At 34.3% G+C, this 24984-nt stretch overlaps 1 protein-coding gene across 3 annotated transcripts in view; it reads right to left on the minus strand.

The window, feature by feature from the left end:
• The window catches only part of TAF2 (TATA-box binding protein associated factor 2), a 59577-nt gene that overhangs the window by 10955 nt on the left and 23638 nt on the right, over positions 1 to 24984 (minus strand). For 2 of the 3 annotated variants that reach the window (XM_026110084.2, XM_064507830.1), the window contains 14 exons: positions 24758 to 24912; positions 22760 to 22874; positions 22550 to 22659; positions 21680 to 21745; positions 19705 to 19957; positions 16249 to 16389; positions 14824 to 14934; positions 13318 to 13511; positions 12599 to 12738; positions 8025 to 8094; positions 6232 to 6341; positions 3824 to 4053; positions 913 to 1065; positions 385 to 490 (listed from right to left, as the gene is read on the minus strand). In XM_026110084.2, the coding sequence (XP_025965869.1) occupies positions 385 to 490; positions 913 to 1065; positions 3824 to 4053; positions 6232 to 6341; positions 8025 to 8094; positions 12599 to 12738; positions 13318 to 13511; positions 14824 to 14934; positions 16249 to 16389; positions 19705 to 19957; positions 21680 to 21745; positions 22550 to 22659; positions 22760 to 22874; positions 24758 to 24912 (1954 nt within the window). The remainder of the gene's footprint in view (positions 1 to 384; positions 491 to 912; positions 1066 to 3823; positions 4054 to 6231; positions 6342 to 8024; positions 8095 to 12598; positions 12739 to 13317; positions 13512 to 14823; positions 14935 to 16248; positions 16390 to 19704; positions 19958 to 21679; positions 21746 to 22549; positions 22660 to 22759; positions 22875 to 24757; positions 24913 to 24984) is intronic. The other variant, XM_026110087.2, reaches the window with a different exon arrangement.

Below are 24984 nucleotides of genomic sequence, written 5' to 3' on the forward strand. Positions count from 1 at the left end.
AATAGCCTTTCTATTTTTTAAAAGTTCATCTTCAAAATTATTATTTTTTAAATAAAACTCTGGCAAAATCAGTTTCACCTAATTGCTTATAGGGTTCTATTTTAGCTTCACCTTATTTTATTCATTTCTTAGCTTTGCGGTTTTATAAGCATGATATATAGTTGCCTTACTTAGATATGTATCAAAATCCACAACATGTACACTTACTTATAAATATCCTGGAAGCAAAAGACATGTTCTTATGCACCCTTTATACACTTCCTTCTATTCAGGTAACATTTAACACTTACAATATTGCATTTATAGGAATAAGCAGCAGAAAAAACCCATAACTGAATTAGTTGAAAAATTCATGCTATCATTTGCCAATAAATTTACTCATACCTGGTGTTGACGGTCTCTCCAACATATTCAGATGATGATAAATAAAGGCTTGACTGTCATGAACTGTGTCCATATCAATTTCCTCCTCTTCTTGAGAGTTTGAGAACTAAGATATCAGGAAAAAAATAAGCAGACGCTAATAATTAATTCTTAAGAGTATCACTAAACAGAACTTAAATTATTTTATTTTTGAGGTAAACTGGAGGTGAGAGGGAAAGGAATTGATATCTACCACTGCAAAGGAACAAAAATTCAATAAAATTAAAAAGGGTCAGTGTATTTCCTTCTAATTCTTTCTAATTTACCATGAAGCTGTGTGAACAAGAACATTAACTGTCAACTTTAGTTCTTGCCAGCCAATAAAGAATCTGATGGGAAATGATTTTGCCAAAGTAAGCGTAACAACTACTGTACACATACACACAGCAAGTCTTTTGCTTGAACACAGCTTTAAGAAAAGTCAGCAGAAGCCACTGCTGTTATTCTGAATATCCTAAAGATTGTGCAAGTTGAATTTCCATTTCTTACTCTGATTTTGAGTTTGACTTTACTGTCTTCATTCTTCTCTAGTATTTGCCCTGGCTCCAATGGAGACCCGAGTGGCATATCAGCCTTCCTCTTCACCCCCTGCTGATGACCAGAAATGCTGGATGCTGTTTCCTTAACAAGATGATCATCCTCCTGGAGCAGCATTAAAAGATCAAAATTAGAAGATAGCAAAAGCCATGTTTCAGCCTAAAAGAGACCTGATAGCTGAAAACACTTCTGAGTAAATGGGTGGTTTGAACAAAGTTTTCCCTGTAGTTCTGGGAAAAAGTATTTTCTAAAACCCTATATGGATTTGTGCCAACCTCTCCTACAAACATAGTTTCTCTTTACTTCTGTCCCTGCTCCCTCTGCATATCTAGCATTGGCATCTTTTCTGTCCCTTCTCACAATCATGGTACTGTTGGTGTGCAACAACATTTGCTGCCTCTGAATAGTCTTTCTATAAATCTGTGCCTCACAGACTCTCCTCATTCCAAATCTCTGTTGAAAAACTGTGATAGCCTCTGATGTACTTACGGGATTTAGGTAAAATCTTCTTTTAATTAGTTTTAAAAGCTAATGTTTACTTTGCTGAATAAAAATCATAAGCAGCAATTATAATTTGATTTTCTTTTCCTGATATCACAACTGTATTTATTAAAAAAAACTGCTGTTTTAAAAATTATCGCTTAGATTAACTACAAAAACAGGGTTAGAGGAATATAAAAGTAACAGGAGAGTCTAATAAGTTACACATAGAGCCATTAAAATAGGAGACAGGTGTTCCAATATGTCTCACACAAAATATAAGAGAAAAAGTACCCACAGAAGAAAACATTATTAAAAGCCCCCTAAAAGTTAGATAAAAGCCCTATCACAGACTCTCAAGAGGATATGCTGCTCAGCTAGACTGCCCTTCCTCTATTACACAAGGAGTATTTGAGCTCCCCAAGTTCTTGCCCTGAGTAATTCAAATTTAATTTTATGAAGTGGGTAACTTTCACCATCCCCAGCACACTCAGCATCACAACAGTGTATCTAACACTAATTTTTAACTTGTTTATGCTCTCAGAATATACAGCCTGCATTAGAGTAGCTAGTTGATCTGGTGTATTCTATCATCTGTTAATTCTTTTTACCTCAAATACATATTTCCTTCTGCCTCATTTCATCCCTATTAAACTCAACACACTCTTGTTATGAAACATTTTTGAGTAAACTTTGGCCAATGTGAAAGGTAGCCTTTGTTTTGTATTACTGGATTGTTTTTTTACAAGGAAAATCAATTCCCTGAATTTTGGGGGAGTTACAGTAAAAACGATCGCCTAAATATGGAAAGAGGTAGAAGAATGGAGATGAGCTGAGGAGAAGATAAAAGGGATGAAGTGTGAATTAAGGCTTATACTAATGCTATATTTTCAGACTAGCATACGCCAGCACTGCTGCTGAAAGCAGCAGCCCTTTCCCCTTCCTCACGCTTCTCTGTCCTGGGCCACCGCAAGCATTTATGCAACCACATGATAAGCTCGATCAGGAAACTGATCCAGCAGGAAATAACCACTCTCAAAATAAATAAATAAATAAAGAAAGAAAGAAAGAAAGAAAGAAAGAAAGAAAACCCTATTTTTCAACCAGATCCTCCCCTGATCTAGCTCACTACACAGGAACAACTGTGGTAGCACAAAGGAGAGGACAGCATAAGAGGAAGAGAGAAACAGGAAACACGCTTTTTTTTTCAACACTCAGGCTACCTTAATCAAGTTTTGATATTCACTGAACTGCAGCCTAAAATTCTGCAAACAAAATGTCTCCTGCTAATTAATTCTGATGCCTGTGTGCAACGAATTCGGACTTTGTACATGTTCTGTAAATATATAGGATTGCTCTAAGGATAACTGACTCCACCATCATCTTCTCCCCCTACTGGAAATAGCCTGCAAGGTAGCACGATAATTTCCACTCTCAATTTTTAAATCATCTTTATTCATAAGTACACTAGCTATGGGCTTAATAAAGTAACTCTAAGATATCCCTTTCAAAAGAGTGGACAGAGTAGTTTTAAACACGCTAATCACACATTCACATTCTCTTTCAGGATTTGTTCTCAAGCAGCTCCATCAGATGTAGTTTTTGAAATTAAGTTAAAAAAATTATTTATTATTCCCATATATGCTGAGCTTTTCCTTCATAATTAACCTTGTCCAACAAAGAGACTTAGACTTGCAGCAGTGGCAGTTATTCTCAAGAAATGTATGACTTGAATAGCTTTTAAGATCCATTTTCTAACTACACTGTGGATTATGCATTAGGACAGAAGCCTCAAAAGCCAGAAAGCTATCAAACTTAATATATGTTACTTTTCAGAAGTTGTTACAAATCCTTCAGAGCGCAGTTCTAAGTAGGCAGATTCAACTGTTCAGTGAAAACATATTGAAGTTCCAACTTTCTTATCTCTTAAAGTTGTTTAAAAAGAGGTACCTCTATGTATTTTAAGATATAATAAAATTATTGAAAAAAGGTTTTGATTGGAAAAAGACTGCACAACTTGCCTATGAGCAATATTCTTAGCCTGATAAAAAAGTTTTCATCACAGCATCAAACATTTCTGTGAATCACTTCATGTCTCATAAGCAATATGGGAAAAAGAAAAGTTTTGTAAAGGATGCAAATGATGAAACTAGAAAAAACAAGCAAAAAGTTTGCATGCTCTATGGAAAACAGTTAAACCAAGTCAAAGAAGTTATGGTATATGCCAGCTCTTCAAGTTAGAAGGAACAAAGGTAAAACAACAAGGTGTAAAGGGAGCCTAGATGAAGCATGAAAAGCTTGAAGACAGTACATATGGAATCAGCAACCAGTGCAAGGACGCAAAGCAAGTTGAACGGGATGTATGCTGATGGTTTGTGCTTACGGTGTTCTGAAATCCTACTGACTGTCCATGATTGTTAGTACTATTCACAGGTTCCTGAGTATTTCCCACTGATTCAGGAATAATCGTTGGATTAAGTACAGCTTTCTTTTCTTTTAAATTAAGAACAAGTCCAAGCTCTGGTAATGGTAAACACGAAGGTCTGCTGAGGCCAAAAAGTGTAAAGTACAAGTCCACAGCACCACATCGTAACCTCCAGTCATGGGAAGTTCCTAAAAATGAAGAGAGATTATTGTTAATGTAGAGACACAATCTTCTCTTCCTCAAAAATAAAACAGTTTAATCCACCTAAATATGCATATCATCTGTGCCTTACGTGCCTTTCCCTCATTCTTGCTCTTAAACTCACTTGTCACATCCTGTTTTAAATGAAGGCTTTAAGTTATTTGGGCTGCAAGCTGGACAACACATTTGACAAAAGAAGATTCAATATCTAAATTGGAAAATTGAGTATCATAATAACATAATGACAAATAAAGGGGTGGGGGGGAAATCACATCCGTATGCTTTCATCTTTAAAGTCTCACTTCAAGTTTTACTATCAGACATTAAATAGCACATTTTGTTACCAAGCTGACCTCCCACACCAGTAGATTTGGTTACACTTGCCCATGTGTATTCCATGAAATTTAGCAGGAGCCTCAAGTATGACTAAGACCTATTTCTTCTGGAAGCCTCACTGATAGCGTATAAACTAGCAAGACATGAGCATGCTATTTGATGTCACTACCATGCCATGTACTTCACTGGGTACTCAATACTTTAATCTGTATTTAAGTTGGAGATATGTAATTCTTATTGCATAAAGCTATGCTTTATTCATTTTATTTTTCACTACAAACTGGGTACTGCACTGATATCTTCATACATAAACGGACAGAGCACATTTGGCACCAGCTACAGCAGAAAGATACCTAACATCTGGAGCAAAGCTGCAAATACAGTGATTCTGGCATGAACTCAGCCCATCACTTGACTGATTACAAGTTTATTGAACGTATTGTTCCACAGTAGAAATAAAATTATATCTGGTAAACAAGACACATCCAAATACTCTCAAGAGAATCAGGTGCATATACTAGTTTTTAAACTATCCTGACATTTAATATTAAACAATTTATTCAATTTAAGCTAAAACTTCTGAAAACGACATGCTGAACTCCCATTCAATATCTCTCCCATTTTCCAAGAGAACAGCTAAGCTTAAATACAGTTGGCTGCCAAATCTCTCTGCCATCTTTGGAAACCATGAGCATTACCACTTTTATGAATATTAACACAGTAACACAGAAGTGAGAAATGATTACATATATCAGAGTCCAGTCTTTATGTTGTGCTTATTTTAAATGAAAATACAACACTAGTCTTGAATCATACAGGTTTAAACCCGGCGGCTTACTTGTCTCACATCAACATTTTTCTAAGCACAGTAGAATGCTACAGTTATCCCTTACAGAAAATAAATCAAAACATTATGTCATCTTGATGTACAGAAAATTAAATAGTTAAAGCCTCATGAATCATAAGAAAGTATATCCTATTTGTTACCGCAAAAAAGAGGTAATAGTTACAAGTAACACTGCACACACTCTTCTCTTAAAAAAAAGAAAAAAAAAGGGGGGGAGGAAACAAACTCTGATGGGAACATCGTAATTGTTTATTTCCTGAGCCTGACACTTGGCAAATCCTACAAAACTGAACTACTAGTAGCTCCCCACCTCAGCCCCTGAAGTGTAGCTATAAAGTTTTAAACACTAAAAATAATGATACGCAGAGAACAGACAGCCTTCAATGACCTAAAAGAGTATATAAATGTTTATATGTAATCTTTGTAGTAATGTGCCAAATGTTAAAGGGCAGTTCGTCAGGATTGTATGAAACCGCTTCAGTAACGAAAAACAGGTCAATGGTAAAGATGCAGACCCTTCTCTCACTAGGATCTTTCCTAGTCACACAAAGCAAAGCAAATCTTAGGTTTAAAATAAACTTCTAAAAATCTCATTTAAATTATCTGTAGGAGTATTATCCTTTCTTATACTCTCTCAGAGTTTAATAAAAGAGGACAGACTGCCCAATGTAAAGCGAACTATAAAGAAAAAGGTAACATACACACCATGATTTAATGAAACATTCAGGGTGAATGTCTCGGTCAAAGAATCACGCTATGCCAAAGTGTATCAAAAGCACACTAGAGTAGTAGAGAAAATAACAAAAAACAAGGAGCTGGGCAGTACTCTGCATCACTAAGAAAGTTCAGTAGGTACATGATAGTGAACTTCAGAGACTGATTTTTCAATTTCTATCAAACCTAAGAGCACTCTTTGCATGTTCTGAAGCAGGTTTATAAGATTGAATTCAAAGTATCTTACAATACAGAAAATAAAACCAACCTGAATTCATCAGTTTCCAAAGTTGATCTACCAAAGCTTCGTTACATAGAGGGGACTCCATGTTCTTCGTAAAAGGTGGATTCTTAGTCAGCATATCCAGAATCTTATGCCTAAAACAAAAATAAAGAATAGACCATTTTTTAATTAAATCCAGAGGAATATACTAAGAAAACAAAGTTTGTTTGGCTTGCAATATTCTTACAAACATTAGCCATTTTATTCAAATACGGGATTTCTTCCAAAATTTTAAAATTTGACTGTCACTGATATTTTAAGCTTTTAGCTCTTCCTTCTGTCCATAACATGCACACAGATTTATCATCAGCAATATAACCTAAAGATAAAATGTGAAGTGAAACAAAGAAGGATATTATTAAACACCATTTCTTAACTGTTAGGTACAAAATTGTAGGCTCTGTTATATTTTTTGGTAAATTAATAGAACGTTTTTTTACACTGACTTGATAATTATAAAGAAGGAGCCACAATGGTAAAGAAACTCCTACTGACACCAAAGAATTAAAAAAAAAAAAAAAAAAAAAAAAAAAAAAAAAAAAAAAAGGTTAAATGTTTATGACTGATATAAAATGACAGGAATGAAGACACCGACTTGCACACTCTTCTAGAAAGGGACACTGTCACCTCTGAAGCTATGCTGACGTACAAAAATTTTGCATTTACTATCTTTTCCTACAATATTTACACATTGAGCTGAAAGCAGATATATTTTTTCACTTCTTTTAAACCTGGTCTTGAAAACATTTATGAACAAGAATAATTATTTCTTCCATTATTTATTATTTTAAACCTTTTCCTCTATATAACCAGCTTCTTTCTTGCTATCTTATAAATTTGGGACAATAAAATTCTGAAAGATCTTTTTTCAGAGGCTTATACACAGCGCTTAACACAAAATTCAAACAAACTCCTCTTGAAAGAGATTTGAATGAAAAATCCCTTTCCTTCCAAGACCATACGTGCTCTAGTGACTCTAACTGTATCCACCTTTCACTAACAAGAATGACAGCACTGTATCTACCTTTCATTAACAAGAATGACAGCAGTAAAGCAGAAGACAATCTTGCAACTATGATCTTTTAAGACAGCAGCCAGAGACAGAAAGTAAAATTTACACTATTAATCTTTGAACCTCAGTGTTGTAATAGTGGTCAGAAACAGAAAACACTGGGGAAAAGAACGATTAGGCACTTGCGTGTTCAGAGATTTCTAACGCATGTGCTAAAGTATTCAGTCACTCACTGGCTACAACAAAGTTGAAACAGACAGGCAATATTAGAGGTTATACCACATTTTCACATGTTATCCTTTCACCCCATCTACAGTCTAATATTTGTGTTACATTGCTTGCTGGCAAAGCTTAATGTGCATTATATCTCAATCTTTGTCTTTTCTAAATATCACAAAATCTTTTTACCATATGCAACACTAGATCTGTATTCGTCATTTGCCAGTATGAAATCTAACTTCATTCACCAGAGGAGTAGAACGTAAAAGACAAAAAAATAACATAATGGAGAGTAAAAACTAAGTATATTCATTTTTGACATGTGAACTGTTGAAAGGTCAAAACAAGCTTCAATTTACATAAAATCACAAAACTGTATTTTCTATATCTTAAGAAGTATTAAGTAGTTAAGGATTTGATCTGTAAATTTTTAACGCCTAAAATAGAGAAGTATCATTCTCTCCAGTTTTTTAGGGATCCCAGGCCAAAAATTCACATAGTAATTCCAGTATTAGTAAAAATACCAGCTATTTATTTACACACTAACCTTATGTAGGGTACAGGGTCATTTTGAACCATAGTGAGGAGCCACTGTAGCTCTTCATAGCTCCTATCAACTGCAAGGAATAATAAAATAAAGTGGTTGTAAGCATACAGAAGCTGGAACGGGTTTGATCAAGATGATCACAAAATCCTCAATCACAACATGAAGAGGTTACCATTTCTCAGCTGAATCATTATAACTAACGAGAAATTGCATTGTATTAATGATCTTTATTTTAGAAAGCACAAATCTGCAATATCAACACATTCAAATATTCCTTCAACAATCTAAAGCATAATATTTTTATAAGGAATATAAAAGATACAATTCTCATAGGTATACACAGGAATACGTGATAGATCCTCATCTATAAATAGCATAGAAAGAGGACTACAGGACTTACTTAAAACAGTAAACATACTTCTCTTTGTAGCCTTCCTTAATTTTTGAAACAGTATACTTAGTAATTAAAATATATTTTGAAACTTGTTAGCACACACTTCTAGATAATTTAAAACTGTGTCAGGCAGAAATTAACTAGTTGATCCTGTTTCTAACTTAAGTTACATTACAAAAATCCTTTGATTGTCAGAGTAACATTACATTAAAATTCTTTCATTTTTGGGTAACCAGTAATAATATTATCCAGTGTTTTTTTTTCTATGTCGTAATTTTTTTTCTCAGGTGCATAATTATAAGAGTCTACAGCTGTATTCTCATTTCCTCAAAACAATGAAGAACTCGCTCAGGCTTTGCTCTGATTCAGAATCAGGGGTGTACTAAGCATTCCTGTAGAGCCAGTTCCAAACACACTTCTGTTGCTTTCTATTTCATGGTCCCTAGTAACTGTATTTCTTTTTTTCCCAACTCTAGTGTATTTTCAGTTCTACATACTTTAGTTCAACTTCTCTTCCTAATTTCAGTCATTTTTCAGTCAATAATTCTCAAATACAACTTTTCTAGTCTAAGCAAACCTTCTTACTGTTATTCCTTTGCTATTTCAATACAGCAAGTTGCTTTTAAAGGAAGTAGCAATTCCCTTTGAAATTATATTAGAAGAATCAGCACTTGAAGACTATCTAATGCAAAGAAGTTACTGATTAGATTTATTCCTTTAATACTCTGGATAATTAGCACAGATGATCTCTTGCTGGGCAGGCAATTAAACTACGTTATAATATTGCTTAGAAGAAGGCTGAACAAGTCTTTTGCAGGCAGCCTGCAGCTGAGCTCTGCTCTTCCTGCAAGCCCACATGAACCAAACCAAAGAGGCGCTGAACCCAACGACTATATACTGCCTTTAAACAGGGTTTATTAGCTCAGGTTCTGCACTGTGTAAATCACAGCTACCCAGTTTTGGTCAATTCTGAATGATGCAACAGCAAATTCGTATCTGTTCAAACCAGAACCACAATCTCAGATTTGCCTTAAAAATCTGTGAAAATTTCAAAAAAAAAAAAAAAAAAAAAAAAAAAAAAAAAAAAGCTATGCTTGGGTCATACTTTTAAGGGCTTACTGACTGCCTGGGCTCAACTGTATGAATGCAAAATTGTTTTGCATGGAGGGAAAAACAAAAAAAAAAAAAGAAAGCTAAAGCTCATCTAACCAAATATTTCCATTAGCACTAAGTATCACAGAACTAATAAATCTGCACAGACAGACACTATTTAGTTTCTACATAAGCTTGGGAACTGTTCTAAATCAATACAAATACAATCATATAGCAAAAACTCACAACATCTGTGAGCACATTAAATAATTATAAAAAAGCTACAATTGTTTGGACTGCTAATGGAAAGGATTTTGAAATGGCCTTTGATTAGAGAATGAGCAATCTAAGAGATGAATCCTTTATTCTTACACTGCTTACTAGTCTAAAGAAAGATCTGTAGCTCTTCATACTTCTAGTAGACATAAAAGTGACTGATTTTTTTCTGAAGTAAAAATTCTCTTGACATTTTTTGAATAACAAGAGATTGTATATCAGTTCTCAATTCACTGCAGAGCATCTCTAAAGACCCTAAACTTTAACATTCAGGAGATTAGATAAACATGGATATTTATTTAGAACAGTTTGTTGTTACTTGTTACAAACATGCAATTGCTTTGTGATATATGTATAACTCTTAAGTCATAAAATTATCGGAAGCTACCTTTAAAAAGTTAATAAATCCTGTTCACTTCAAGCCAGTTTAGATCAACTGTCCAAGCCCTTGTACGCTGCCTCAAGCATTTTATGGAGTTACCATGTCTCAAAAAAAGCATTATTATTAACAGCAAAGAAAACAACTTCATTTCCACAGCGAAATGATTTCCTTTAAAGTAACTTTAAAAAGTCAGTGCTATTCCTGCTGAGAGTTGATACAAAAACATGGCAGTTCCACACGGTCCCAGAAAATACAGACTTCCCTTTTTATGGAAATAACAAAATCAGCCCGCTTCCTTTGTAAGAACTGTTTAAAAGCCAACTTTGGCACAAGCAACAGGCATTAGATAGCTGATGTTTTACATCCAGCATGAACTGAAATCCAGGTAAGTGGAACAACGAGCATCAGACCTCTTGGCAATAGATGGCCAATCACTACTTCTTCCAGAGCCAGAGATGTAGGACTCTGCAAGACAAGTGTTGCTGACTTCTTTATGGATAATTGAAGAAAGTACACTGAGCTTTCAAATCTACCTCTCTGCCAAAAAATTATCAGTCTTACAGCAGAAACAGAAGCTAATGTACTACAAAGTGCTATATTTGAGAACAGAAGTTGATGACAAATTAAGATGGAAGGCAGCATTGTGAATGGTGATGACTTTGCAGCAAGCATATATTTGCTTCTGCTACCTCTTCACCAGAGAAAAAAGCCTTTGGCAAGGGGTAGGGCAGACAGGTACAGTAGTAATGTAATACATCATCTCAGATCTGAAAGACAGCTCAGTCAAAACATACCTTTATTTCAATCACTGACTCCTTTTCTTCAAGACATCTTTCTACTGATCTTTCCCATTTAAGTTTTACCTTCCTGTATTTACAGAGTATTTCAGGCAACTTATCCAATCTTGCTTGTACAGCAACTCATTTGACCAGCTCTTTTAAAGACGTAATGTATTACTTTGCAATACAAACATTTTTCTTACCCAAGTCAGTCATTCACCATAAACACCATCCATAAAAGGTCAAGAATTTAATGAGAAAACATTATTTCTATCAGTTTGTCTTTCCAAAGGGTGGGATGAATTAGTAAGGAGATTATTCTAAAGGAACCCAGCTGATGAGTAAGCTTTCCATCTTCCAACAAATTTTTCCACTAACACCCTACGAAGGGATAAACAGTGAGCTGTGCAACAGAGAGAGACACACAGTGTCAGCAGAGTTCTGAATTCTAGCTGGACATCACCAGTAGGCACCACATTATACAACGGGGGTGAGTTTTGGATCCAGAATGCCTGCTGAATTACAAGACTGAGGGTAAGGATGATGCCCAGTGCACAGCCTTCCTTGAAGCTACTAGTTTTTCTTTCCAAGAGGCTGCTTTCAGTCTGTAGGGGCAGGTCAGAAATCCCTCAGATATATAGTCACCTGTAAGACTCAAATTGCCTTTAAATTTGTCATTGTCTACCTGCTTTGAGAAGTCTTTGGACAGAATGACAGATGTAACAAAGTAATCAACTCCTTATTAAAAAAAGAGAAAACAGTAACTCATGAAGAATGCAAGAGAAACACTCTATTATCCTGGAAATGAAAGACGAAATTTGAGTAAGAATAAGAAGTAGTCTAGGACCAACTATTCTGCCCACAGAGGAGGAATTTCAGATCTTGACACTTTGATACAGATAACCCTTCAAACACAAGAATCGTCACAAATTTGCTGCACAAACACAACCCCAAGCAAATGAATAGATCAATCCAGTACACTAAACCCATTTATTTTTATAAAACGGGCATCATTAGACATAACTTCTGATCATTTTTGGAAAATTTGCCAGGATTGAATTTTAACTTCAAATGGCAATCAAGAAAGCTACATAGTACTTTTTTTCAAAGACCTGCCACAGTCACCTAAAATAAAGACAATATTTAAAAAATGGAAACATCTCACATATGTAAGCTATGCATAGGGAATGGCAGAGCAGAGTTAGTGAATAATCATTCAAATAATCTAAGCTTCCAAAATTTACATGCACAAGATGCATGCAAGTTGCAAAATAAAGAGATGAGTAAGGAGGTAAAGCAAAAACTTTGTCTAGCAATTATGGCTGAAGTCCACTGAATCAAAAAGATTGAAAATGAGGCATTAAAAGAAATCTCCAGTATCCTTTACCACTACTTGTCATGCTGTCTGCTCATTATTTCCAAACTTCAAGTATCTGATTCAATTTGCAAAATACACTGAAAAAATGCTCACCACATCTTCATAAAATTTGAATTCTCTAGGACAAAGCATTAATAGCAATCTCAGGTTTTCTTGTCAATACAGTTGTCACCACACTCTCTCTTCTGGTGGACAACATTTCAACCTAATATCAATGACATGATTATTAGTTTTCTAAAGCCTTACAAAGTGACAAAATACTTTAAAAAGTACCTTTTGTATAATCAACAACAGCCTCCAACGCTGCTATCCGGACATCTACAAAGTGCCCATATTCTGCATATGACTTAAAGAGAGCAGGATCACTTGGGACATGACCATTCTTCTGAAGCACTCGAATAGCCTTTAAACAGCTAGATTTCATGGAAAGAGGAAATTTAGATGAGGCTTCTGGAACGCCAACCGTGAAGAATAAAGTTACTTTCTTCAGAATGAAATTATTAATGAGTACGCTTCCAATTTTTCTATGACCAAGTTATCCAAATTAACGTTACAATTATTTTCATACCATTAAAACAGAGAACTCATTCAGAAACATTGGAACAAAATCCCCCACTGCGTCAAATTTAGAGTTTGGTTTCAGTAGAACCATACTAACTTATAAAGAAAACACAGGGCAGATATCATTCCCATGTTATCTTTTGCAAAACTTTCATAAACGTTCCACAATTTACAGATTTACAGATGCACAAGCATGATCAATTTAATCATGCTATTAAAACTCCAGACAGAGAATTTAATGTTGAAAAATAAAGCAGTCAAGAAAAATTTGCATTACCAATTTTCAAAAATAAGAAAGAATTTGCCATGTAAGACTCAAGCAAGTAAGCTAAAATCTCACTAAAGTACTAACTACAGAGGCTATACAAAAACAAAAAGGTTGTGTTAATATGTCTGCTTTCTTTATATCTACAGCAATTATTAAAGCACACCTGACTGTAATGGTATGCCTGTAGCTGGGAAGAAGCTTCTCCATATTGAGGAACCGGGTAATTTCCTCAAGAATAAGTCGAACATCAGGATTTAAGTTATCCAATGTTCGAACTTCATTGTTCACACTGACTGCTGGAGTTACAGAGTTGGCTAGGGCATCAATCAGTTCAGCACGATAGTAGTTGTCTGAAAACTAGACAAAAATAGCATTAAAATAAGAATATACATTTTATTTTTAAAAAACTGAGAAATTTTGAAGCATTGTTATAGAAAAAGATTTTTAAAATAAAAACTGAGTGACAAACTGCATGAGAAAACAAAACAGTTGAATGTGTTTCTCTAAATATGGATTTGAGAGAGACTGTGAGCAAGTAGATATACTATTTACGACTAATCTTCAATTTGTAATAGCAGCATATTAAAAGTCATACACAGGTTTATAAAAACAGAAAATCAGACACAGGAAGTTTTCCAGACCTGGAAAACAAAAGCCATTGTTTCTAAATGTGCTTCCATTCAGATGTCTAATTCTCTGCCTCTTGGCCTTCTATCAACCCTCTTACTTCAGTACTCTCAGCTGTGTTACCACAGCGTGTGTTTCTACACACAAGAAAGCGAGGCTTTCTTCCACTTAACTTCAGGTACTTCACTGGGAAGATTATCTTAGGACCCTAGCAGCTGTAAGCTTCCTCTTAGGTATGGAGATCCATCTTTGGATCTTAAAGGTCCTTTAATCATCTTTCAGAGCTGCTCTGTGTCAGAAGAAAATTAAGATGACACTTCCAACTCAGATAATTTGGCTTAGTGATAGAACAAGACAAACCTGGGTTTTAGCTGTTATTTAACTAGATGAAGACCAACTAGTTCCATGAGCAAGATCCAACCTTCAGAACCCATAATCCTAGTCCCATGTATCATGAAAAAAAATATATATATACTTCCTTTCAGATACTCTTCTCAGGATTAAAAAACAAACACTGCAACCTGAAAAACAAACTCTGTGCTTAGCTTTACATACTACAATTATTCAGAAAATGTCAGTGCTCACGCACATTTCCTCAAAATACACGGGTCTCTTGAAAGAGAGGCAAGGCAAGAAAAATGTATGCAAATGAAGACAGATAGGTCTTTAGTAAGTCAACAAGCACAAAGAGCTTTGAAACATCTGAGGAATGCTACCATAGAAATGTCAGCTGCAGAATATTCACTAACATTTACTGCTATTCAGCAGTTTGAAAAATCTGGAATAAAACTCAGCCATCAGTATCTTCTTTCTGTGTGAATATCTCTCCCAGGACATGCGCGCGCGCATGTGTGTGTGTGTGTGTGTGTTTATAAAAACAAAAAGAACTGGGTGATTTCACCTTTTCAGACAAAGGGCTTTCTCTAGCTTCTAATTTTTATCAGCTTTGCTTATGTTTTAGTGACATAGTAGATCATACAATATACAAATTAGTCTTTTTTTCAACACAAAAGTAAGATATTAAAATAAATACATTCTTTACCTTATTCTTCCTGTTATCATTATACTTGATCAAATCCAAAATAAACATTAAAACCTCCTTAGGACAGAGGTTGTGAACATCTCTCAGAAGAGCCATGGCAACAGGCATAGTCTGGAATAAAATACTAACATCATTCGTACAATAGCAAAAAGATAGTTACACTGTTAAAATGAGCAATTAAGAATTTTACAATAGCAAATCTCTGAAAAGTTCTATTTAAATGCTTTTTGGAAGTCATATCATACACTTTATACTGTCCAGATTAAAGAACTACATAATTATTGCTCAATAATTATTCATAGTGTAGGCAGACTTGACAAGGCAGTACATCCAAGAAAAGACTCTGATTCAAGACACAAAAGTAGCAAACAGACAATAATGAAACAGAAAATGATGATGGAACTCATTCTGAGATAGACAACTAATTTAGTTTCTTGATGAACCTCATGTCTAAGCTCCCATTACCTTCAAGGGACATATAGCCAATAGCCAATGAAGCCTAAAGAGCCAATAGATACCTTTCTCAGAATGAGCTAATAAGCTCCCTAGGTTCCACTAACATAAATTTAGGAATCTTACTCCAGATCTGTAAATTTGGGACTCCAGATTAAATGTCTTTGGTAGGAAAGCGTAAGATTGAAAACAGCGAGAAAGAATGAACAATGACAAAAAGAGCAGAAAGACACAAAAGACCTACAAAAAAGAACGATGGACAGAAGAATTAAGCCATTCTGGACAGAATAAGAAAACAAGATTTGAGTTTTCTCCATAATTAGGAATAGCAGATATGTGAAATAAGAACTCAATCACCCAATAATTACAACATGAACATTGAGCAAAAATAACTATCATTCATTTTAATAGTTATTCACTGCAAAACTAACACCTAAAGGTCCCAATAAAAAACCTGCACTAACATCAAACATGCTACAACACATGACTTTGACAACTAATAGGACAGATGAGGCAACACGGAGAAGATTATGCAGTGCCTTTAACCTTGAAAAAGCCCACCACCTGATGATGAGATTTATGAGATTTTGTTTCTGTTATGAAATCAATGCCATTAATGAACTTAAAGATCAGCTGACAAACTCAGCTAAAAAAGCAAATGGTTAGCCTTGATACTGTGCAATAAATTCTACTTAAGAATGAGCTCAAAAGTATTTGCAAATAAGTACTCCATTTTTCGAACAGATGGCTACTTTAACTTCAGCTCCTCAGAAAAAATATTAAAACTTTGGATAACTAACTTTTGACAAAGATGGAACAAAAAGAAGCTGAGTAAGAAAGACTTAGTTATTCTGTAATTTTATGAAGAGGTAAAGTGACTATGCTATTGGTGTTTCTGTAATTGTCACCTGTAGAAAGATTTTTGTATTTTGACATTTCGTTAAAAAATTTCAATAAAAAAATAAATTTTACCTTTTGCAGAAAGTAGCTTTGAAAGTTCATAAAGTTGTTGGTCTTCACAATGTTTGGACAACTCTTACAACAAAACATTCGGGTAAAGAGTGACTTCATGGCTGGTGGTCCTGTCCACGTACTTACCATGGAATTTGCAATCTATATAATTAGGGTGGAAGGGAAGTCATTAACATCACCACTGCAGGTTTAGTTTGGCTGAACAAAAATACACATTTCCCATAATAAAAAAGGGTAACTGCCGAGAATGTCCCGCTTTTCAAATAGATACATGTTTTCATCAACATATTAGCTTATATTAGCTAAGCTTACATTGCCATCCCTAATATACCTTCTATACAACAAAGGTAAACTTCATGAAAATGGTTTCACTTCGAGGACATCTCCAACTTGTTATCTTTCCACGATAAATTTCTGTCCTTAATTTTCCCTTTTATATATTAGGCAAATATTTGATGTTTATTAAGCCAAGTATTCTGACTTCACAGAAATCAATGATGGAAGAGGCATTTGCAGCACCAGCTTCCCAAAAGCACTCTGCCAGTAACCTCAACCTGGATTTCAACTAAGCTTCAGCCACCCTAGAAGTAAAAGACCACCCCTAAAGTAAAAGCCAAGTCAGCTACCTCTCTGACTTTAACCATGATTCACAAACAGACTGTGCAATGAGACAAATTTATTGCTACAGTCTGTTTTGGTGTAAGGAAGTAAGGCTCTATAAGGACAAACCTGTTACAGGGCCTGCCCAACATCCTGGTTTGGAATATTTATTGTATGGAATAATAAAAGTATGTAGAAAAGAATATGTATGCCTCATGACAGACTGTGCATGTGTGTGTACACAAATGGGTACCTTCTTCGGTTTAGCAGCAATGTAGAAGATTCCAGTGTTACAGACCCTCCATCCACAAACTAAGAAAAATACTATATTCACGCAACACAGCAGAAGAAAATGGATTTGATGATTTCTTACTAAATTGCTTTAGCTTGTTTCAAAGGGCATTACCTACACAATAGAGCAAAAAAGGAGGAGGCTAACTGAAGGTGGTAGCTATCAACTTCACCATTTCTCTCATGTAAGGTGGGAACTTTTATCATGAAAGTCATTTTCCCCTTATATCAGTTCTCAAAGGAAAATTAGAGGGAGAAAATGCTATAGTCAGACTAGATGTTCCCTTTGCAACAACCAAAGTCTTCTAACTAAATATGTCAATATACCTTTTTCTGTAATGTACAAAACCACTCTTACTAGAGAGGAACCTTAATCCTAATGACTACTTCAGGCTTCTACATCCCACTTTACTGAGATAGAAACTTGATGATGAACTTAAAACTGAAAAACAAGAAATTTCAGTAGCATTGTGGTATAAAAAAAACACGCACCCAAAATACTATAAGAGATCACCATATTTATAAGATATTCAATATTCATTAAAATTTGCATCTAAATTTTTTAGAACGTACTTCTGTTCATTTTAAGCATTTCGTTTTGTAAAATCTATAAAGAATAGTATTATCAAATTAAACAGCAGTAAATCCATCATATTTTTAGTAACATTTGGTTCTTATAACGTGCTCTGACTCATGTGAATTTATCTTTCAAAATACTAACTGAATCCAAGCTTTCTATTTATTCTACTGATATGCTACAGTTTGTAACATGCCACAGGTACCTGAATTAAATGTATTTGCAAATTCTCCATACCATAAAGTAAAAGCCTTCCTTGCATTATTTCTACTTAAAAAGAATAAAGGATTTTTCTTGACTACTCTATTTCTGCATTGCTTATTTTTAAGAGTTCTCTAATCCCTCAATCCAACATAGCATAAAAAATTGATAACTCATTCAACCTAAAATATAACTGTTACTCACAACAATGGACCTCCTCAGTGCCTTTTTTTTTTTTTTTTTTTTTTTAAACACCTTCTGTCACCACCACTGCAATGGACCTACATCTACAGATGGCAAATCAGCTTGGAAACTCATGAGAATTCATACCATAATATGACTATCTTCGCTTTTCTCTTTAGCGTCACTTCTTATTAACCCAGCAAACAGTGTGCACCTGCATATACATGCATGCATCTGTACATTATGTATTTCACCACTTGGACACTGGATAACCATAATATAGTTTATGTGACGTATATGAACATTATACCTCACAAGACAGTCACTTATTACCCTATAAACTTCCTTATCACTGAGAATTCCTTAATGTGTTATCTGGCTACTTTATTCCTGAGAGACTGAAGTACTATTACACAACAAATTAAATAGCACATTTAGTAAGTGCAATAACTGAAGTTTCTTAATGGAGTATCACCTATCATTTCTCTGTACCAAACAAATAGACCATAACGTTTTACAAAAGTAATTGCAATCCAGCTAGAAGTTGACCTGATCCGTAAACCCAAGGTTCTTTTATGCGATTACACTGAGCAAAGCTGGTTATGATTATCAGCAGTCGAATTGTCCGAGAATTCCGAGTAAGGACAGAAAAAACAATTAAATTTAAGACACTGTAACAATTACTCTTCTAATATTCACTGGTGATAAGCACCTGCATTTTTAAATATTCTGAATGAATTCATTGTGAAATACACATATTTTAAGTCAGAAACTGGCACTATCAATACTAGTAGATACACTGATACTATTATGTCAGTGTTTTGTAATGTTAAAATTGATTGTTACAAGCGTATCTTGGATTTTGATTTTCAAAATATGTCCAAAGGATATACTTCCATATACATACTGAATTATTCTCAAGTACAGGGCAGAAAGCAAGCTGTATACTAATAATACGAACTCTATAAACTGTCAAAAGCGTTCATATTTAAACATGCCTTTCCTAAATGTCTTAACCATTTATTCTTTCATGTTTCCATCTGGTAGTTTTATAACGATCTCTACTTTTAATTTTTAATGCTAATTTTGTGTCTAAACAATCTTCTTTCTTCAAGGCAAGCAACTATTCGGCTTCTTAATATTTCAATTCAGATGAATATTACATTTACTTTCTGCCTCTATTAAACTTTAAACAATACAGAGCAGCAATCTGAATTCACATTAGACAGATAAACTTTACCACTTCAGATTCCTCAAAACAAAGGCCAAGATATTTCCCAACAAAATTAAATAAAACATTTTACCTCTGAAAAAATTAAACAAAAGTCTTTTATTTCTGCCACTTAATCTGGAAAAATCCCTTGTGGTTTTCATGTCTGACATCTCAATTTTGACAATTATGAAAGTGTTCTGCGGTCTCCATTTACAGACTAAAATAATACAGCTCTCTTTTCAAATCAGTCATGTTAAAAAATGCTTGGCAAACACTTTTAAGAGGCCAAATATCAAGCCAATTTTAAGGACTGTGGTGAGTTTTGATTCATTTTCAAATGCTTACAATGTCTAGCAGATTTCTTTCGTTATTTCCATCTACATATTCTCACCTTTGCAAGGCAGAAGCAGGCCAGCATTCTCACTCGGTAGAAGCATTGCTCTTGTTCTAGTATATCGGTTAGCGCAAGCCGCGATGCCGGAGTAGGGAACTTTTCCAATGCCAGAATGGCTTCTTCCTGTGCTACCACATCTCTCTCATATCGAAGCTGATATTGCCACATGAAATCAGATTGCTCAAATTCAACCTTCCTCAGTACTGACATATCAGGATCTATTCTTATCCAGAGCAAAGGGGAATCAGCACTAAGACAGACATGAAAACCGTTAATAGCTTACAACATTTCAAGACTACAGAAATTAAAAATATATCCTGACTTTTTATTATTTTTGAAATACAGAGTCAAAGAATCACAAAATAGTTAAGGTTGGAAGGGATTTACAGAGGTCATCTCCAAAATGAGAAATCTCCTGCTTCTAGGATGGCAATTCTACAACCTCCCAGGATAAGTCCAACCCTCAAATATATTGAGGTGAATGCAGTATTGTAGTATTTTTAGACCTACAGCTCTGAAAAGTTCCTGATAAGTATACTGAGACTATGCAGCTCCTAGCTCCTCAGACACCATAACTTTCACAGCGGAGTAGAACTTTATCACCTGCTACAGTTTAAGACTATCAAAAAGACTATCAAAAAAAGATATCTAACAGAGAAAATCTCATGGAACTAATCTAGGTTTTTATATACTATATTTTATATATTATATTTTCGTCAATAGACCTGAAAGGGCTTTACAAATACATGCTAGCATATGGAAAGCTGACAAGGGTAACCATGTATTTGCACAGAATTGTCAGGCCAAACGATTGTAAACTGAACGTATCCACAGACAGAACTTAAAGCAGTAACCTAAAGGTGAAATGGACCATTAAAGTTTTAGCAGCCCCAAAGATAAAGTTACTCCCATCAAAAAAAGTGTTTTATACCTTACTATTCATATAGCACCATGACTGCACAAATCATTTATGGGAGCAGCAAATACAAATTAAAGCTAGTAATAAACTCTCTTCCACAGAGTTTGTCATGCAAAACTGATAACAGACACTGCATTGGGTGAGAGCAGGGAACGAGGAAGGTTCATACAGACTTTTCATATAGAGATGATAAATATAGCTTCCTCAATGAAAATATTTCCTATAAAATTATTTTTTGTCATATTCACAGCTGAGGTTTAATTTAATGGACACTCCAGTTCTTTAAATGTGACAATCGATCTACCATTCTTCAAAGAGACACCATCAGCTTTCAACAACAGATTATTTACTTTACTTATCAGCCAGCAAACAAGGTACCAACACCTTCAGTATTTCTGAAAGCAACACTGGTTCCAGCTCAAGGAGGGTACAATGGGTATTTGTTCCAAGCAAGAATTTGCTTCCATGGGCTAACTAGTTCCAACTGAAATTAATGCCAATAATAACAACAACAACGACAACTACTACTCTTTAGTATATAAATTTCAGCACAAAACACTTACACATCATTAAGTTAAACTTCTCTCAGATTTCAGGAACTTGTCTATCTCAGTGTTAGCTAAATAGATGTCACTGAGATCCAACAAATTTGCTCTGAATTTGTTCCAAGCAAATTCTATGGCAAGGCAAAAATTGCAATCGACACATCTCTATTAGGATTTATTTGTATTTTATCTGTAAAGTCACCTCAAAGATATCATTAGAAATGCGTATGAATGAATCAGGGCACATAATCTTTAACATTATAATGACTGACTCATTTTTTTTCCCAAAACTATTTACAGTAGTTAACCCATACATTTTGCACTACACCCCTATTTTCCCAGCTAGAAGAAAAGTCTCAATTAAGGCAAAGAAATGCAGGATAGTCTTGAAATTTGTTAAAATGTTCAATCCTATCAAATCTTCAATCAAATCCTTCAAAATATCATGCTTGAGATAATCAGAACATGGATCAATCTCACACTGTTAAACTCCAACAAACAAACTTACTCCATGGCAGAAAGGTCCATGTCCACCTCTTCTCCGTTCATCAGTGGAATCTTTTTCTTCTTATTTCTATTTTAAAAAAATATCAAAAAATTAGATATTTAGAAAATTACCCTAACAACATAGGTATGCTTAAATGGAGTTCAATTTTGCAAAAGTTTTCTCTGTGTATTTTACCACACATAACAACAATGGTGTCTCCAGGAAAGAATATTCACAGTGAAAATTGAGAGCTGACAGTGTACCACTTTGTTTAAAAAATTATCATCAATATTTTCCATTGGCTTAAAATAGACTCCCAACTTGTTCAGAATTACACATATACATATAGCTTTGAAAAGCAGGAGCCAAAGTAGTTATAAAAAAATATTAGAAATCAAGAGAATCTATTTAGGAAATATTTTATTTTTCTTGATCAATAGGCTCAGTGAACAGCCCTAGCACTCTAAAAGAAAATGAAAACTACACGTTTTATTCAAACATCCTCACTTGAAACATTCCTTGCTGCCCAAATTTGTCTTCCCTCTAACTGAGATATCCCACTCAGAGGCACTTGGAATAATCTGATGAAGAGAGATTTCTCACTCAACTCTTCCTCTTACATAAAGAAGTTCTTTATAAGATTTTTTAAAAATTTAAGACCTTTACTTATAATAAAGAACTACATATAAAATGTAATGTTTCCCACTATCTATGAAAGGCAAGAAGAGCAGTAAATTCTTTTTTTCTCCCCATACATCATAGGTAAATCCTATTCAGTAGAATTACAAAAATACAATTACAAATGTTAAAATGCATACATCTATCACCAATGCACTGTACCTTTTCATATACCTACACTAATATCTATTCAGTTCATATATTAATTCTTACCTTCTACTTTTAGAATGGCAAGGTATGTCATGTTTAAGACTATTTTCTTCAATCTGCAATGTATGGTTGAATGATCCATCAAGTTCTTGCACTGTCACTTTAAGAGGACCCTTAATGTTGAAGAGATTATTTTATTAGCATTAAAAATCATGTTTATTAATGCAATCTCATACTCATAAATTTAGGTAAAATATGGAAAATTAACCCTACCACATATTTCTGAGTCCCAGGAGATGTGTAATCTTGCTTTATTTCCAATTCCAGTACGTTCCGTTTTCTATTAAATGCAAAGCTACCATAAAATTTTACCACTCCACTCTGATCCCTAAAAAGCAGTATAGGAATTCTAAGGCACAATACAGTAGTTAAAAACAAACATAACTTTCAGAGTCTTCGCTCACTTTTTATATTTGCTTTACACTTGTTTATTCCTAGAATTTCTTGTTTTAAGAAAATCAGGAAACAAAAATACTATGTTCCTTCCAGTCTCATCAAAGTTGAAGTGCTGTCCAGAGAGAACATTTTCATTATTTTTTCTTTACATAGTTTTTAATGTACATTCACACAATATACATAAAAACAGAATATTCTATTGAATATTGTGAAGTACAGTGAAAATCATCTATGAAGAAAAAAGTCATTATGAAAAATGTCTTGAGTAATTCCAATATGATTTGTTTTGCTATACATTTCAGCTAAATGAAATTCAGGGGAATTCATTAATTTATGTAAGACATTAATTTATGTTTTCTACCCAGACTATATTTAACTCAATTATTCTATTTCAGTTTTTCAAATTGGGTCACTGTGTGTGTTCCTAGGTATACAGTAGGACTGAAAATGAGTAATGATCTCACTCAGCATTTTATCGCAGGCAAAAACCACTTCAAGTCAACCATTCCTGTGAATAGGTTCATCATTATTTGTGTGACAGCCATTACTGCATTTTATTTATAGTAAAACTCAAACATTAGAATGAGGTCTTTTAGTCTAGTACACGCTCCCAAAAAGTCTCACACCATACGACAAAAGCAAGGAAAGAAAGCCTGTTTTTTTTACGTCTGACATTTAATGGAAGAGTCGCCAGACTCAAACAGACATACTCATGTGACTTTTCTCCCAAAATACTGGCTTTTGGCAAGATACCTTGCATAGACTGGTTCTGTTCACAGTGGCTGCCTTTGTAAAAGTCCCTGATTTTGCCATAAGGTATTTCAATAGAGTGCTCATGTACAGATAAAACGCCAATACTTTCCAAGTGCTTGGCACTGCTAAGTATGGAAATTAGAATGAACAGTGCGATATATGAAAGACCTAATGGGTATTTATACTTTATGAATACTTTGAGCCAATTATAATACTAACATCTCACATTATTTATAAATATTAATTTTAGAGTGTTTTTTAGTTTAGATACTGAGAAGTATGAATATTATTTATGGCAAAAGTAATTTCAAATAAATAAGCCCTGAATACAACTATCTACTTCCATTTTTTGTTAGAACAGTAAGATACGGTTTTGCTGCAGTCATGTACGACTTCACCTGCAGCCATGTTAATTAAAACTAACAATTAAATGTAAATGTAATATGTAAGCAAAGCCCTGTAAAATGAAGCAAGTTCAAACTTAGCCTCCTATCACTCTAAAAAAAAGAAATTCCTGTTTTGGGATTAATATCACTGAAATTTGAAGAATCTACACACAGGTTTATTTTACCTGAAATTTTAATACTAATACATGCTACCAAGCAATATATTAAATGTTAGTGTACTTTAAACTATCAATCAGTGATCTTACATTACTTATTTCATGGTGATTTACTGGAAATCACATCTGAAAATGCACTAGACTATAGCATTTTCCATGTCAGACTTCAGCATATTTCTACAGGCAGTGTCCTCTGGATCCCTTTAGTATAATTTGGCCTTAAATTCCACCAGAGTTCTTGTGTTTCTTTCAAAGTTAAACTTAAAAACACAGCAACCCCTTCTAGCAAAGAACACCCAAAAAGCTAGTATACTCTAAATGACTATGAAAGGAGTGCGAATCTGTGACTCATATCTATTTCTGATTCAAAGAACAATGTACTTAACTGTTTAAAGCAAAGGTATTTCATATCTTTCTTCACATTCCTTCAATAGTGCCAATTAAAAGAAAACAAATTCATTCTCCATATTAACAATCCAGACCAAGAATAAAAAGGATACACCCACTGCTTTATTAAAGGTTGGATGTCTTTGCCAGAGACATTTGAGATAGATTTCAAAAACCCAGATGTGGAAACCAACATCTGACTCCACATGTGAGACTGGAACTTCTGAGACGAAGCAGTGCTGGCCAGACTCAACAACTTGTTGAAAACCTAAAACGATAAAAAGTTACTTTCATTACTTTCCCTAAGAACTTCAATATACAAAATAAGCTTTTCTGTTTA

Source organism: Dromaius novaehollandiae, chromosome 2, assembly GCF_036370855.1.
Source record: "Dromaius novaehollandiae isolate bDroNov1 chromosome 2, bDroNov1.hap1, whole genome shotgun sequence".
Classification (NCBI taxonomy): Eukaryota; Metazoa; Chordata; class Aves; order Casuariiformes; family Dromaiidae; genus Dromaius; species Dromaius novaehollandiae.